Source organism: Nicotiana tomentosiformis, chromosome 5, assembly GCF_000390325.3.
Source record: "Nicotiana tomentosiformis chromosome 5, ASM39032v3, whole genome shotgun sequence".
Classification (NCBI taxonomy): domain Eukaryota; kingdom Viridiplantae; phylum Streptophyta; class Magnoliopsida; order Solanales; family Solanaceae; genus Nicotiana; species Nicotiana tomentosiformis.
The window spans coordinates 102,258,355-102,275,277 of NC_090816.1; the positions used below are offsets into that span (position 1 = coordinate 102,258,355).

A 16,923-nucleotide genomic window follows, 5' to 3' on the forward strand; every position below is an offset into this window, starting at 1 on the left:
AATAATCTGACACAAATTAAATTTACCGACCAAATTCGGTCGGTATTCTTGAAAATAATTTTTAATTATTTTTAAAATAGCGACCGATATCGGTCGAAATCTTAATTATTCATTTTTTTGAAAATTGTTCATTTCCAACCGAAATCGATCGGTAAAATTAAAATATTTAAAATAAAAAATAAAAAATTCCGACCGAAGTCGGTCGGTATTATTAAAATATTTAAAATAAAAAATTCCGACTGAAGTCGGTTGGTAAATTTAAATTTCTGGGAAATTCAATTGAACATTTCTGAACGTCTTCGGTCGTTAGACGGTTGGTTTTCTTGGTAAGTTTTTGGCAGAATACAACTGTTTTACAGCAGCACCACCTGCCAACAACCAATCAACTCTAATGACAGCATTACGTTGTTGACATTCAACCAATAACAATAACAACTATCAAAATTATATTAACAATATTTATAGAGTTTCAAAATATCCAACAACAAAACGTTTCACAAGTTAAAAGTTCAAACATCATTCAATGAGTATTTTGTACTACATCATCTCCATCTCCACTACTAGAAGCTTCATCGTCAGCATGGTTCGAAGAATCACGACGAGAAGTAGCATCTGGGGAAGACTCACGAGACCGGGGAATCGGGAAAGCACCACTAGCAAGGAGATTGACCAGGTGACCTTGAAGGACATTAAATTATTCGTCCCTCTTTTCTAGTTGACTTTGAAGGGTATCAAATTGTTTATCTCTCTTTTCTTCTCTAGCCTTTGCTTCTTCAAGCTCTGCTGATAGCTTTGCGATCTTCTTCTCCATAGCCGAGAGAGTCGACCTATCAAGTAGCTCGCCTTGGGCGGAAGTCCCTATACCTTGCAATCCAACCTTGTAGCGCCGAAATGATCTCTCTGGAAAGCCGTATGCTATCCCCTTTTTAGGACTACCGACAACATCCAACCATATCTTCTGCGCTTCTTCATCTAAAATGGAAGGTCGCTTGCCTTGCTCATTCGGTGACAAGCTCTGAGTGTACTCCTCCACAGTAGTCTTGTACCGACCCTTTAGTTAGAAGATAGAAAATTATTAACTATATAATATTATAAATATTAATTTCAAGTTATAATAGTTATGAAACTTACATATGTAGTTTTCGCCCAATCCTCGAGCCATCTAGTTGGATGTCGGTGCCTTCTTCTTCTGGATTTGAGTCTCCACGAAGAACTCATCATGAGTCATCTTTCTCCTATGTTTTTTCCTACAAATATAATAAACCATATTAACTAAATTAAATATATAAATATAGTTCGATAAAAATAGATTTAAATATTTTAAGCAATTACCAGTAGTCTCCTCGCAGTCCCCATGCTCTTTGCACCCACACAGTGCAAGGAGCCACCATTCTCAGATGCTCAGGCCTTCTTTCCCTGTTCATTCTTCTTCTCGAATTTCTCAGTGGCCCACTGCCTCAACAGATCCTCCCATAAATGCAGTAGAATCCATGAAGGCTTCTTGCTCTTCTTCCGAGCATAACATAAGGAATCAGATAGTCTCTTATGACATTTGAACTCAAAATTTACAAGAATGGCACTGTTATGCCGGTCCTCCCATGCACACTTAGTCTGCAAATGAAGTGTGTAACATTAGATAAAAATATTATAATATAATGCTTAAATAGATAAGAGTTGTATTAAAACCTTAAATTGATTGAAAATTTTCTCGACGAGCTCCGGTGGGAATTCACTCCAAGTCGCATATGGTGCATTATACAACCAGCCAAGAGTTTCAGTGATTATTTTTATAGTCTGATGACTAGGTATAAACCTGCAATATAGCAATTACATTAAATAAACAAGACTAGCTATTATAATTCAGCAAAAATAAAGAAGTAATAAATAAATCTTACTGATTGCTCTCAGGCCTGATTATCATCCTATGATAACGATCATACCGCATTTCCTCTGGATCATCATCCTCCGGTGAATCTGAAGCAAGCGTAGAAGTGGAGGCATCTGGCTCAGCGCTACTATCTTGAAGGCGAAGTCTAGAAATGCTAGGAGACGAACTCCGTGGAGAGGGAGACGAGGTCGTTGATGAAGATGGATGTGATATAGACCCCAGCTGCGATCCAAACCACTGCTGCGATCCGGGTGGCTGAAATTTAGATGGATGCAATCCAGCTGGTGGAGAAGCAAATAGAGCAGATGACAAGCATTTAACCACATGGCCCTGTGACTGCTGACTCGGTGTACCCATGTAACTATATGTAGGATTATCTGGAGGAAGCGGGGTATAACCCTGTGGTGGAGAATGGTAAGAATACTGTTGGGAGGGCGAATTATAGGTAGTCTGATGAGTAGATGGATGTGGTGGAAAAGATATGTGCCTAGAAGATTGCTGCCGGCCATCAGCAGTGGAGGGATGCAAGTATGGAGTGGAAGGAAGGGAGGGTGTAGCACTATCCTTATGATAAATAGGCCTCTTATCCTTCCTAGACCTACCTCGACTCCTACCGGTCATTTGCATAAATTAAAGAAAATATTAGAATTGAAAATATAAATCTATATAATTTGAGAGCGGTTGAAAACACTAACATGCTAGTCGTCTTCGAAATATCCTTCCTCGTCCGAAAATTCTTCCTCTTCACTTATTTTATTTTTATCATGTGATTCTTCGTCCTCATTTTCTATGATTGTTATTTCCTCCATATCAACTTCTTCTAATATGCGTTGAGGATGCTCCAATTCATTTTCTAACTGATCATCCACCATTTAGTTAACACTTGAGGTATTATTTTGGTAAGCAACATCTAGCACATTCTCAACTTCCACCCTACTAGCAGGCTTAGTTTTGATTACAACCAACAAATCAGTCTTATCCCTCTGCAATGGATATGGAGCATAATACACTTGTCTGATATTTTTTGTAATTATAAAACGATCATAGCGATCATACTCCCTCTTTTTATTAACCTCAATTATGGTGTAATGTGAGTGTATATTTGTACCTCTTCTAGGCATTGGGTCAAACCACTTGTATCGGAAAGGTATGATCTTCTTATTTGGCCAACCTGAATATGATAATTTTAGAATCTCTTTGATAATACCGTAATAATTATTTTTCTCATCTTGGTTGCCTTCACCACATTTAACACATACACCACTGTTATTGCTGCTTTTATACTTGGAGCATTCCCCGGTGTGAAATTTGTAACCATTAATAAAATACTTACACATAGTTATAACCGTAGGTGCAGGTCCCCAAGATCTATCTTTCAAAAATTGATTAACACCGTTGTTTGGATTATTGACCTACATGTAGTGTTAAAAAATTCACAAGTGAGCAAGTATATTCACAAGTGACCAAGTATGTATATTCACATGTGAGAAAGTATGTAAGCTGTACTTACACACTCTTTAAACCATGCCTCAAATGGTAGAATATACATCATCATGGCCAAATTGACTCACGAAGTTACTGAGCGACACATTGAAAATTTTGTTAGTTGCATCATCCTAATTAAATAATAGTCCATGTAAATTAATTTTACGTCAACACTTACTTAAGAAATGGTTGAACTTCCGGACAATTTAGCAACACATGATTTGAAGCTGATTTATACTCCATACTACTTAGGCCCCCTTTTAATCAATCTTTAGAACCTCGTCCTGGTTGATTGAATATGGACATTGATGGATATAATGGATCGTTCTCAATCACAACATTGTGTCGATTGGGCCTATTTCTAGCATATGGCACATGACTGTCGAAGTAGTAAGAACAAAAATGGACAGTTTCCTTTGCAAGATAGGCTTCGCATATGGATCCTTCAATCCTATTCCTCTGTTTAACAAATCGTTTACACTTGCCGATAGTCTTGCACATTATCATATTAGACGATAACATTGATGTCACGCCCCGAACCTGGGAGTCAGACCGGCACCCGGTGCCTCACCTAACCTAGCGTACCAAATTGCGACAAAGGGACTCTGAATATATAATGTCATAATTTGACCATGGGGCCACCTTGCAAGACAATTTGTGAAGCAAAATATAAAACTGAATGGAAACTAGCACTGACTAAACATCAATATAAAGTTGGGCCGACAAGGCCGTCATAACTACTACAACTGACAAACCACCAAAATATACATACCAGGCCTGCAAGCCCAACATAGTGCACTAACTGACAGGATATGTCTACAAGCCTCTACTGATGGATATATTGTGATCAGAACAGGGGCCCGACCTACCCATAACATATATACATACATACAAAAGATGTACACGAAAACCTAGACCCGATAACTCCAAAGGACGTGGAGCTTACCGATCAGGCTGAACTCTGGAAACACCTACTAAGGAGGTCTACCCGTTTATCTATCTGAACCTGCACGCATGAAATACAGCATCCCCAGAAAAGGGACGTCAGTACAAAATAATGTACCAAGTATATAAGGCAATAACATAACTGAAAGTTGAAACTGAACTGATAATATAATAACTTAAAGTAACTGAGAGTCAAAGATGATCTAGAGATATACTTACCTGCTGATACTGACTTAACTCCTTCAATATAGTAAGTAAAATAATTGTACGGCCTTATAAGGCTCGGTATATATAACTGCTCTGCCGTAGTAGGCTCGCTCACAGGCGCTCGGTCATACTAGGCCATGTATCTCGGCCATGATGGGCTCGCTCATAGACGCTCGGCCACAGTAGGCTCGGTATATAACTTACCATTTGATCAGAGGTTTACCAATAGGGGCCTGCCCATCGATTATAGCTCGATGGTAATGAAAATGCTGTAATACTGTATATATAGGCTCTCTGCTCTCTTGACTGGAAGAAGATAATACTCAATTGAATATGAAGTCCCGATAAGGAGAATACTGTAATTCATGAGACTAGGATAATGTATATAAATTCGGGAGTATGAACTTCTCTTTATGCCTCGTTATCAAACATATATAATTACGAGATCATGCCAACATGAAGGAAGGGCTTAGCCTTAACATACCTTATCACAATCTTTCCAATCACCAAGTTGAACTCGCTTCTTCTCACCTTAATCTACAATAATTTAAGTTACGAAAGGTACAACTATCGCACAACGAACGACAAGCTTATTTTGTATAAAAACGGACAACATCTCCCCTATAATCCTTACTTCCTCCAAATTCAAGATAACACCAACAATACCAAAAACAACAACAATAACATATATACATTATTTTCCAACCTTATGTACACCACACAATACTACAAAACAACCCAATACGCCTCAATCTCTTCATACACAAAATGACCATCGTAGTAGTGTCAACAACCCGAAAATATTACGATGATTGACCAGCCCAACATCCTGCATTTATGTGGTGTTTCTCCACACCCTTCCTCCTCCAAAACTCCACAAAACAATAGTAAATCACGCAGCCCAACAACAACACCAAACAGTCCATAAAATAGTCCACTACAAGTGAATAACTCGAACTCACGGCTTCCGATCACCGTCCCATGAGTTCTTACAAATATAGAACAACTTACTATGCATCTACAACAGAAAAGAATGGATGAAAGAGAGCAGTAAACTTACCTTATTTGTTGGATAACTCAGCTCCTATCTTGGTTGTAACGACCCGGCTGGTCGTTTCGGGAGTTATAACCCTGTTTCCCCCATTTCTATTTCCTTTATGCTCTTAAGCTATATTATGATATACCGGGTTAGTTGGTTTGGGTCCGGAGTAGTTTCAGAGTGGAATGAGACACTTAGTCTCTTATTTAGAACCTTAAGTTGGAAAAGTCAACTGGATGTTGACTTGTATGTAAACAATCTCGGAATTTAATTCTGACGATTCCGTTAGCTCCGTAAGGTGATTTTGGACTTAGGAGCACATCCAGAATAAAATTTGGAGGTACGTGGTAGAAGTAGGCTTGAATTGGCGAAATTGGAAATTTGGCGATTTTTGGTCGGCAGTGAAAAATTTGATATCGGGGTCGGAATGGAATTCCGAAAGTTGGAGTAGGTTCGTAGTGTCATGTTTGAAGTGTGTGCAAAATTTGAGGTCATTTGGATGTGGTTTGGTTGGTTTCAGCATCGGTTGCCGAATTTAGAAATTTAGAAGTTCTTAGGCTTGAATCCGAGGGTAATTTGGTGTTTGGATGTTGTTTTGAGTGATTCGAAGGTTCGACTAAGTTTGTATGTTGATATATGACTTATTTGTATTTTTGGTTGAGGTCCCGAGGGCCTCGTGGTGATTCTGGGTAGTTAACGGATTTGTCAAAGTTGGAAAATGCAGCTGAAGCTGCTGCTTCTGCTATTTCCGTACCTGCGGAAGGAAGAGTCGCGGGTGCGAGGCCGCTGGTGCGCATGGGAAGTTCGTAGGAGTGGGAAATGCTGGGCTAGGCAGGATGCAGGTGCGAGTTGGAGGTCGTATCTGCGAGCCCGCAAGTGCGAAATCTGGGGCGCGGATGCGAAAAGGGGGACGCTGGGCAGGCTTCGCAGAAACGGAGGAAACGCACAAGTGCACCTTCGCAGACGCAGGGTTTTGGGCTACAGATGTGGAACCTGGGCTCCTAAGTGAGTTCCGCACATGTGATGGATTTTTCCGCAGGTGCGATGGCGCAGAAGCGTGAAATTTTCCGCAGGTGCGAAAAACCTTGGTAGAAACCATAAATAGAACCCTTCGTGAATTTGGTTCATTTCCACCATTTTCAAGTCGGTTTTTGGAGCTTTTGGAGTGATTTTTGAAGGGTGATTCAAGGGCTATCAGTGAGGTAAGTTTCTTGAGCCCTAATACTCGTATATATATATGGTGATTTCCCGTTGTTTAATCATGTAATTAGTGGAAGGTTAGGGCTTGGGATTTTTGGAGAAGTAATTTAAGGATTTGAAGGACCAAATGATGTCGGATTTTGATGAATTAGGTATGGTTAGACTCGTGAGTGAATGGGCTTTCTAGTTTTGTAAATTTTGTCGGATTTTGAGACGTGGGCTCGGGGGCCGGGTTTGAGCCAATTTCGGGTTTTGGTCTAATTTTGTAGTTTTTCTTGTGGAATTCATTCCATTAGTGTGTATTGATGGTATTGTACTGATTGTGAATAGATTCAGAGCATTTAGAGGCCGAGTCAAGAGGCAAGAGCATCGCAGAGTAGGGATTTGATCAGTTTGAGGTAAGTAACGATTGTAAATCTAGTCCTAAGGGTTTGAAACCCCGGATTTTTGAATCATTCTACTATTTTGAGGTGACGCACAAGCTAGGTGACGGGCGTGTGGGCGTGCACTATTGGGGATTGTGACTTGGTCTGTCCCATATCAACTCTAAAGTTGCATATTTTGTGAAAATTATATGATACTTATATGTTTTAGAAAGAGTTTCTGTAAATTGGGCTGAATGCCATGTTTGGGCCTTGTGCCAATGCTGTTTGGACCCTTAGGGGCCTTTTCTTACTATCCTCTCACTGTTTTCGATTGAAAATCTATACTTAGTCATGGTTATACTTGTTTACTTCATAACTCAGTTTTATGACTCTATTTTGATGCATATAAATGCTGTTTTGGGCCGAATGCCCTGTTTTTACTGAAATGCCCGAGTGGTTTGAGAGGTTTATGACTGAGTGAGGTCGAGGGCCTAATTTGTGAGGATATTTATGGGATCGGGCTGCACGCCGCAGTATGTTTGATATAGGCCGAGGGCCTGAGTAATTTATGCCATGATTTGGCTTGATATAGCGCTTGGGCTGAAGGAGCCCCTCCAGAGTCTGTACACACCCCCAGTGAGCGCATGTACCTACTGAGTGCGAGTGCTGAGTGCTGAGTGACTGCGAGGCATGAGTGATTGTGAGTTATGCCCGAGAGGCAAGAGTGATTGTGAGGTATGCCCGAGTGGCACGAGTGACTGTGAGGTTTGCCCGAGGGGCTGTATATGAGTGATGCTTTGCCCGAGGGGCTGTTTATGATTTCATCAATTTTGCTCATCTTTTCATTGAGCCTTTGTTTGAAAAACTGTTGAAAAATATCTTTAAATGATTTTTTTTTACTGAAACCGGGTTTAAACGAGATGATTTGATTCAAACACTGATTTTTAAAGCATGTTGTACTTTACTGAATTTTTGTGATATGAACTTGATATGCTTTATTGCTCGTCACTATTGCTCAGTCTTTATTTATTGTTGTTACTTACTGAGTTGGTGTACTCACATTACTCCATGCACCTTGTGTGCAGATCCAGGTGTAGCTGGGCACGGTAGTGGTTGTTGATTATTCTGGTTGTAGATTTTCTCGGGGATAGCAAGGTAGCTGCTTGGCGATCGCAGCCCCTGCTCTTCTCCCTCTTATCTTCCTTTAGTTGTATTTAGCTATTTTCCAAGCTGAGTTATCCTTGATATTATTAGACAGATCATAGTAGATACTCATGACTAGTGACACCCCGATGTCGGGCTTTTCTTTTCCACACTTTTGTTTTGATTTGAACTCCTTTATGAAGGTTTTTACGCTAAATAGCCTTGAAATTATCCTTGAAATGAATATATCGGTTGGTTTTGGAATGAGTCGGCTTTCCTAGTACCACGATAGGCGCCATCACGACAAGTTAGGTATTTGGGTCATGACAGTGGTTCTTCAAACTCTAGGCTCTACCTCCAACTAGAACTTGAAAGGGAGAGAAAATCAATTGGGGTTTGCGGGAAATGTTTGGGAGAAGTTTTGCAGAGATTAAGTTTGGTTATTTTGCCCTATTATCAGCCTAATATATGAAGGGGATAAGCATTTAAAAAGGCCTCTTTTAATGACCCGAACTGGCCCATTGTTGGATGACCTGAACTGGCCCAATTTTGGATTCTCGTTTAAGCAAGTAGGTGACAGTCTGCGCAGCCTCGCAAAAATATCCATATCTCTCTTCTCCGATATCGTATTGACAAAAGGTTTTATGAGTTGGAAAATAGACTCATAGATCTTTAATTTGATGAGTGTAACACCCCATAACTCTAAGTATATTGGGATAAAATTGTAGTTACATTTGACCCAAAGTTTTAGTAAAACTTATGAACGTAACTTGTGATGACTTTCATCGACTTTTGTTCCACCACTCGCTTGACTTTAAAACATAACACACGACTATCATACTAATAACATAACTCATAACATAACCTACTTATCATGTTAAACACCCTGGTCTCACCCCAAAAGTACATGCTATAACATTCCCAACTTGTCGACTTTCGACGAAACATTATTTTCTTCAATTCTTTTAGCTTCTGAACCTTCCAACCCTCTTTGTAATTGTTGTTCATGATCTTCAATATTTGTAACTTCAGAGGTAACATGATTAACTTGCTTTATATATTTTCAAATATGATCTCATTTTTGGGTCCTACATTAGTTTGCTCACGACACAGTTGTACGTACGAAAATATAGGGTGTAACATCATTCCCCCCTTGGGAACATTCATCCTCGAATGTTTACTTTTAGAGACTTTGGAAAAATTTTGCCAGAGTTTCCTCCGTACACTAGACTATAACCAACCTGCATGCAGCCAGAAAACATACTATGCATGCCACACGTGGCCAATGTCTATAAATAACAACACTTTGCCTCACACAGTCGTACATCATAAATACTGAAAGTCAGGAAATAAGAGCTTACCTGATGACCTACTAGCCTGAATAGAGTTGTGTTGTAGCATCCCATCTTGAGCCATATCTTTAGTTTGAAATAGTTGGGGGTATTTATACTTCATTTCTTCTTCCGCTTCCCATGTCATCTCTTCCACATTCTTGCTTCTCCATAAAACTTTCACGGAGGCTACCTCCTTATTTCGTAGCTTGCGGATTTGTCGGTCTAGGATAATAACTGGAATTTCCTCGTATGACAAGTCCTCCTTAATCTGTACATCATCCGTGGGCACCACTATGGTAGTATCACCAATGCACTTCCGTAACATAGATATGTGAAAAGCCGGTTGGACTAACTCCAGTTCTGAGGGCAATTCTAACGCATAAGCTACTTGGCCTACTCTCCGAATGATCTTATAAGGCTCAATATACCGTGGGCTAAGCTTGCCTTTCTTTCCAAACCTCATCACGCTCTTCATTGGGGATACCTTTAAGAATACCCAGTTATTAACCTCGAACTCTAAGTCTTATCGCCGCACGTCAGAATATGACTTATGACGACTCTGAGCTGTCAACAGTCGTTCTCGGATAAGCTTTACTTTCTCTATGGCCTGCTGAACTAGGTCTGGCCCATGTAACCCAGATTCTCCAACATCAAACCACCCTATCAGAGATTTGCACTTACACCCATACAAAGCCTCGTACGGAGCCATCTGGATACTGGAGTGGTAACTATTATTATATGCAAACTCGACAAGAGGTAGATGTTCATCCCAACTTCTTTTAAAATCCAACACACATGCTCGTAACATATCCTCGAGCGTCTGAATTGTGCGCTCGGCTTGCCCATCAGTCTGTGGATGAAAAGCTGTGCTGAGATTCACCTGAGTCCCTAGACCTCTATGAAATGACCTCTAAAACTGTGATGTGAACTAGGCCCCACAGTCAGATATAATAGATACTGGTACTCCGTGTAGCCGAACTATCTCCTTAATATATAACTTTGCATAATCTTATGCTGTATATGTAGATCTGACCGGTAGGAAATGAGCTGATTTTGTGAGCTTATCGACTATCACCTATATAGAATCAAACTTACGATGAGAACGAGGTAAACCCGTGACAAAGTCCATGTTTACCACCTCCCATTTCCACGTCGGAATCTCTATAGTCTGCATTAGCCCTCCGGGCTTCTGATGCTCTGCCTTCACCTATGGCAACTAGGACACTGGGCGATAAACTCAGCGATGTTCTTCTTCATATCGTTCCACCAGTATACATCCTTAATGTCATGATACATCTTCGTCGACCCAGGATGAATGGAGTACCACGAATAATGTGCCTCTGACATAATCCTGTCTCGTAGCCCAGCTACATCTGGAACACACAGACGACCCCTGTATCTGAGAACCCCATCTCCCTTGAGCTCTAACAACAGATTCTTATGCTGCGGAACTCGCACTCTCAACTCGACCAACTCTGGGTCCTTGTACTGACTTTCCTTGACTTCAGCTATGAGAGATGATTTTGCAGTGTTTTGGAGTACAACTCCACCATCGTCGGAATCTACTAACCGAACCCCCAAACAAAGCCAATTGATGAATCTCTCTAGTTAATTGTATTTTCTCGGCCTTTACATGTGCTAAGCTACCCATAGATCGGCGACTTAAAGCGTTTGCTACAACATTAGCTTTCCCTGGATGGTAGAGAATGTTAACATCGTAATCTTTCAATAACTCAAGCCATCGTCTCTATCGCAAATTCAACTCTTTTTGCTTGAATATATATTGCAGACTTTTATGATCTGTAAATACATCAATATGAACACTATATAAATAATGCCGCCATATCTTAAGTGCATAGACAACCACAGCTAACTCGATGTCGTGGGTTGGATAATTCTTCTCCTGCTTCTTTAACTTCCTTGATGCATACGCAATTACCTTCCCATGTTGCATCAGGACACATCCTAACCCGACACCTGAGGCATCACAATACACGGCATAACCCTCTGGACCCTCTGGAAGTGTTAGAACTGGCGCTGAGGTCAACCTGTTCTTAAGCTCTTGGAAACTCCGCTCGCAAGCCTCCGTCCACTGAAACTTAGTTGCTTTCTGTGTCAACTTCGTCAATGGTGTCGAAAGGGAATAAAAACCCTATACAAACCTCTGGTAGTATCCTGCTAAGCCTAGAAAGCTACGAACCTCTGTCGGAGTGGTAGGTCTAGGCCAAGATTTCACGGCCTCAATCTTCTGAGTGTCTAGCTTTATACCTTCATCGGATACAATATGCCCCAAGAATGCTACAGACTTTAACCAGAACTCACATTTAGAAAACTTAGCATACAACTTACGATCACAGAGGGTTTGGAGTACCGCTCGCAGGTGGTCCACATGCTCATCTTCTGAACTTGAATAGACCAGAATATCATCAATAAATACTATCACGAACAGATCTAAAAATGGCCAAAATAGGCTATTCATCAAGTCCATAAATACGACGGGTTCATTCGTCAACCCGAAGGACATGAAAAGGAACTCGAAGTGGCCATATCGGGTCCTGAAGGCTGTCTTCAGAATATCTTTCTCCCGAACTCTGACCTGGTGGTATCCCGATCTCAAATCTATCTTTGAAAAGAATCTAGCCCCCTACAACTAATCAAACAAGTCATCGATACTTGGAAGTGGATACTTATTCTTAATAGTTACCTTGTTTAGCTGCCTATAATCGATACACATCCTCAACGAGCCGTCTTTCTTCCGCACAAAGAGTACCGGTGCACCCCAATGTGAGGTACTAGACCTGATGAAACCTTTCTCCTGAAAATCTTTTAACTGCTCCTTCAACTCTTTTAATTTGGCAGGTGCCATTCTATACGGGGGGATGGATATTGGTTAAGTTCCTGGAAGCAAATCGAAGCTAAAATCAATCTCTCGCTCTGGAGAAATACCTGGAAGCTCATCTGGAAACACATCTGCATAGTCTTTGACTACGAGAATAGACTGAAGTATAGGTATCTCAGCATCTGCATCTCTAACTCGCATAATATGATAAATGCACCCTTTTGCAATCATTTTCCTCGCCTTCAGATAGGAAATAAACCTACCTTTGGGTGTCGCTGTATTACCTACCCATTCAAGGACTGCCTCACCCGGAAAATGAAATATTGCTCAGCAATCAACTGTGGCATAGCAAGCTGCCAATCAGTCCATGCCCATGATAGCATCAAAATCCAACATCTCTAGCTCAACTAGGTAGGCTGAGGTCTGACGACTACAAACTGTCACCGTACAAGCTCGGTAAACTCGTCTAGCAATAATCGATTCTCCAACTGGTGTAGACACCGCAAAAGGATCACTTAGTATTTCAGGTACTATAACAAACTTCCCCGCGATAAATGGGGTAATATATGATAACGTAGATCCTGGGTCTATCAAGGCATAAGCATCGTGAGAGAAAATGGTCAATATATATGTCACAACGTCTGGTGAAGTCTCTTGGTCATGTCGACCCGCTAAACCATATATACGGTTATGATTAACACCTGAACTGGAACCTCTACCTCTGTCTTGACCTCTACCAGCCGAAAACTGAGACTCGTGCCTTGAAGTATGCACAGACATAGATGATCCTATTGCTGAACTTGCTGGTTGTGCCATACCCCTAGAATCTCTATTTGGGCAATCTCGAATCATATGCCCTGGTCGCTCAGATGTATAACAAGCATCAGAACCTGCTCGGCATTGGCCCAAGTGTCCTCTACCACAGATGTCATACCGCGGCGGAAATGACTATGTCTGCCTTGAACCTCATTGTCATTGCAAACCCGATGCCCATAATCTCTCACCTGGTTGTGACTCAGTATAGTGGTCATACCTGTAACCCTGTAACTGAGGTGGCGGAGTCCTAGGTGGCCGTCTGAAGTACTGGGGCCTATAACTACCCTGAGACTGCTCCTGAGACCTGGGAAATCTCATCCTCTTATGTTGCCCTTGCTCAATCTTCTCTGTACCCTATTGTCGACGCCTACCCCTTTCTATATTCTGAGCGAATGCCTGAATCTGGGAGATATCCATACTATCATGCAATGCAGCGGTGGCACATGCCTCGGTCAACTTTGGGGCTAACCATGGTATAAACCTGTGGATCCTGTCACGCATAGTAGCAACTATGGATGGTTCATATCTGGCTAATGAGTCAAAACGAAGACTATACTCTTGGACACTCATATTGCCCTGCTTGAGGGGTAAAAACCGATCAACCCAAGCCTGTCGGATCTCCTGCGGTAAGTACTGGTCAAGGAAGGCATCTGAAAAATTCTCCCAACTAGCTGGAGGTACATCACGTGCCCTGGACCTCTCCCATCCCTCGTACCAAAGGATGGCTATATCTCGGAGTCGAAAAGCTGCTAGCTCAACTGCCTCCTTCTCGGTGGCATGCATAACCCGAAAGATCCTGTGAAGTTGATCTATGAAATCCTACGGGTCCTCCCTCTGATCTGTCCCTGTGAACGCTGGGGGACTCAAAGCAATAAACTCTCGGACCTTTGAACTCCCAGACCCCTCAGAAGATCCTGCACTAGCTGATGCCCTAGCTTGTTGTTGGGTAGCTACCAATTGTGTCAACAAATTCACCACACTCCTCAAGTCCTGATCTGATGGAAGTGGAAGGGGAACTGGATGTGCGGTATCCCTAGGAATCTCCTCAGGTAGTGGAGGAGCCGGTAATGGCTGAGTAGGGGTCTCGCCTTGGGCCTCAGACTGGGACCCATCTACTGGGGGTACCCTGCTGGTCCCCTCACCTGTTGTTGTATCTCCCCTCTAGCTAGCCATAGTCTTCCTAGTCACCGTCATCTGTGTATGCAAACACCAACACGTAAGTTTAACTCAAATTTCCTATAACTGAGTTCTACAACACGATTTAGATTTGAAAGAAGAGTAACCAACTCTTGAATGCCCTGTAGCTCCCTACTTATATAATGTGGTGCACAACACATCTATAAACAATATCCTACTAGACTCGGCTTGTAGACTCCCTAGGACAAAACTGCTCTGATACCAAGTTTGTCACGCCCCGAACCTGAGAGCGAGACCATTACCCAGTGCCTCACCTAACCTAGCATACCAAATTGCGACTAAGGGACTCTGAACATATAATATTATAATTTGGCCATGGGGCCACCTTGCAAGACAATTTGTGAAGCAAAATATAAAACTGAATGGAAACTAGCGCTGACTAAACATCAATATAAAGTTGGGCCGACAAGGCCGTCATAACTACTACAACTGACAAACCACTAAAATATACATACTAGGCCTACAAGCCCAACATAGTGCACTAACTGACAGGATATGTCTACAAGCCTATACTGATGGATATATTGTGATCGGAACAGGGCCCCGACCTACCCATAACATATATACATACATACAAAAGATGTACACGAAAACCTAGACCCGATAACTCCGAAGGACGTGGAGCTTACCGATCAGGCTGAACTTTGGAAACACCTACTAAGGAGGTCTACCCATCTGTCTATCTGAACCTGCACGCATGAAATGCAACGTCCCCAGAAAAGGGACGTTAGTACAAAATAATGTACCAAGTATATAAGGCAATAACATAACTGAAAGTTGAAACTGAACTGATAATATAATAACTGAAAGTAACTGGGAGTCAAAGATGATCTGGAGATATACTTACCTGCTGATATTGACTCAACTCCTTCAACTCGCTCATAGGCGCTCGGTCATACTAGGCCATGTATCTCGGCCATGATGGGCTCGCTCATAGATGCTCGGCCACAGTAGGCTCGGTATATAACTTACCATTTGATCAGAGGTTTACCAATAGGGGCCGGCCCATCGATTATAGCTCGATGGTAATGAAAATACTGTAATACTGTATATATAGGCTCTCTGCTCTCTTGACTGGAAGAAGATAATACTCAATTGAATATGAAGTCCCGATAAGGAGAATACTGTAATTCATGAGACTAGGATAATGTATATAAATTCGGGAGTATGAACTTCTCTTTATGCCTCGTTATCAAACATATATAATTACGAGATCATGCCAACATGAAGGAAGGGCTTAGCCTTAACATACCTTATCACAATCTTTCCAATCACCAAGTTGAACTCGCTTCTTCTCACCTTAATCTACAACAATGATAATAATACTATCATTAAGTTACGAAATGTAAAACTATCGCACAACGAACGACAAGCTTATTTTGTATTAAAACGGACAACATCTCCCCTATAATCCTTACTTCCTCCAAATTCAAGATAATACCAACAATACCAAAAGCAACAATAACAACATATATACATTATTTTCCAACCTTATGCATACCACACAATACTACAAAATAGCCCAACACGCCCCAATCTCTTCATACACAAAACGACCATCGTAGTAGTGTCAACAACCCGAAAATGTTACGACGAACGACCAGCCCAACATCCTGCATTTATGTGGTGTTTCTCCATACCTTTCCTCCTCCAAAACTCCACAAAACAATAGTAAATCATGCAGCCCAACAATAACACCAAACAGTCCACAAAACAATCCACAAAACAGTCCGCTACAAGTGAAAAACCCGAACTCATGGCTTCCGATCACCGTCCCGTGAGTTCTTACAAATATAGAACAACTTACTATGCATCTACAACAGAAAAGAATGGATGAAAGAGAGCAGTAAACTTACCTTATTTGTTGGATAACTCAGCTCCTATCTTGGTTCTTCAAACTCTAGGCTTTACCTCCAATTAAAACTTGAAAGGGAGAGAAAATCAATTGGGGTTTGTAGGAAATGTTTGGGAGGCTTTTTGCAGAGATTAAGTCTAGTTATTTTGCCCTATTATCAGTCTAATATATGAAGGGTATAGGCATTTAAAAAGGCCTCTTTGAACGACCCGAACTGGCCTATTGTTGGATAACCTGAACTGGCCCAGTTTTGGATTCTCGTTTAAGCAAGTAGGTGACAGTCTGCGCAGTCTTGCAAAAATGCCCATATCTCTCTACTCCAATATCGTATTGACAAAAGGTTTAATGAGTTGGAAAATAGACTCATATATCTTTAATTTGATGGGTGGAAAACCCCATAACTCTAAGTATATTGGGATAAAATTGTAGTTATATTTGACCTAAAGTTTTAGTAAAACTTATGAACGTAACTTGTGATGACTTTCATCGACTTTTGTTCCACCACTCGCTTGACTTTAAAACATAACACACGACTATCATACTAATAAATAACTCATAACATAACCTACTTATCGTGTTAAACACCCTGGTCTCACCCGAAAAGTACATG

General features: G+C 41.2%; 2 protein-coding genes across 2 annotated transcripts; both read right to left on the reverse strand.

Annotated features, from left to right (window-relative positions):
* Positions 1 to 12,805: 12,805 nt before the first annotated feature.
* LOC138892901 (uncharacterized) lies at positions 12,806 to 13,579 on the reverse strand. The gene is made up of 2 exons (XM_070176655.1): positions 13,450 to 13,579; positions 12,806 to 13,335 (listed from the first exon to the last, which is right to left on the reverse strand). Exons 1-2 carry the CDS (start codon positions 13,577 to 13,579, stop codon positions 12,806 to 12,808), a joined length of 660 nt encoding a protein of 219 aa, XP_070032756.1.
* Positions 13,580 to 13,615: 36 nt separating this feature from the next.
* On the reverse strand, positions 13,616 to 14,044 carry LOC138892902 (uncharacterized). Its single transcript, XM_070176656.1, has one exon. The coding sequence runs from the start codon at positions 14,042 to 14,044 to the stop codon at positions 13,616 to 13,618; it is 429 nt and encodes a 142-aa protein (XP_070032757.1).
* Positions 14,045 to 16,923: the final 2,879 nt, after the last annotated feature.

Excerpts from the sequence above, each read along its gene's own strand:
- LOC138892901 (XM_070176655.1), bottom strand. The coding sequence starts at position 13,579 with ATGAGATTTCCCAGGTCTCAGGAGCAGTCTCAGGGTAGTTATAGGCCC. Across the intron at positions 13,336-13,449 it reads CTATACTGAGTCACAACCAG|GTTCTGATGCTTGTTATACA; the intron begins GTGAGAGATTAT and ends AATGCCGAGCAG.
- LOC138892902 (XM_070176656.1), bottom strand. The coding sequence starts at position 14,044 with ATGCATGCCACCGAGAAGGAGGCAGTTGAGCTAGCAGCTTTTCGACTC.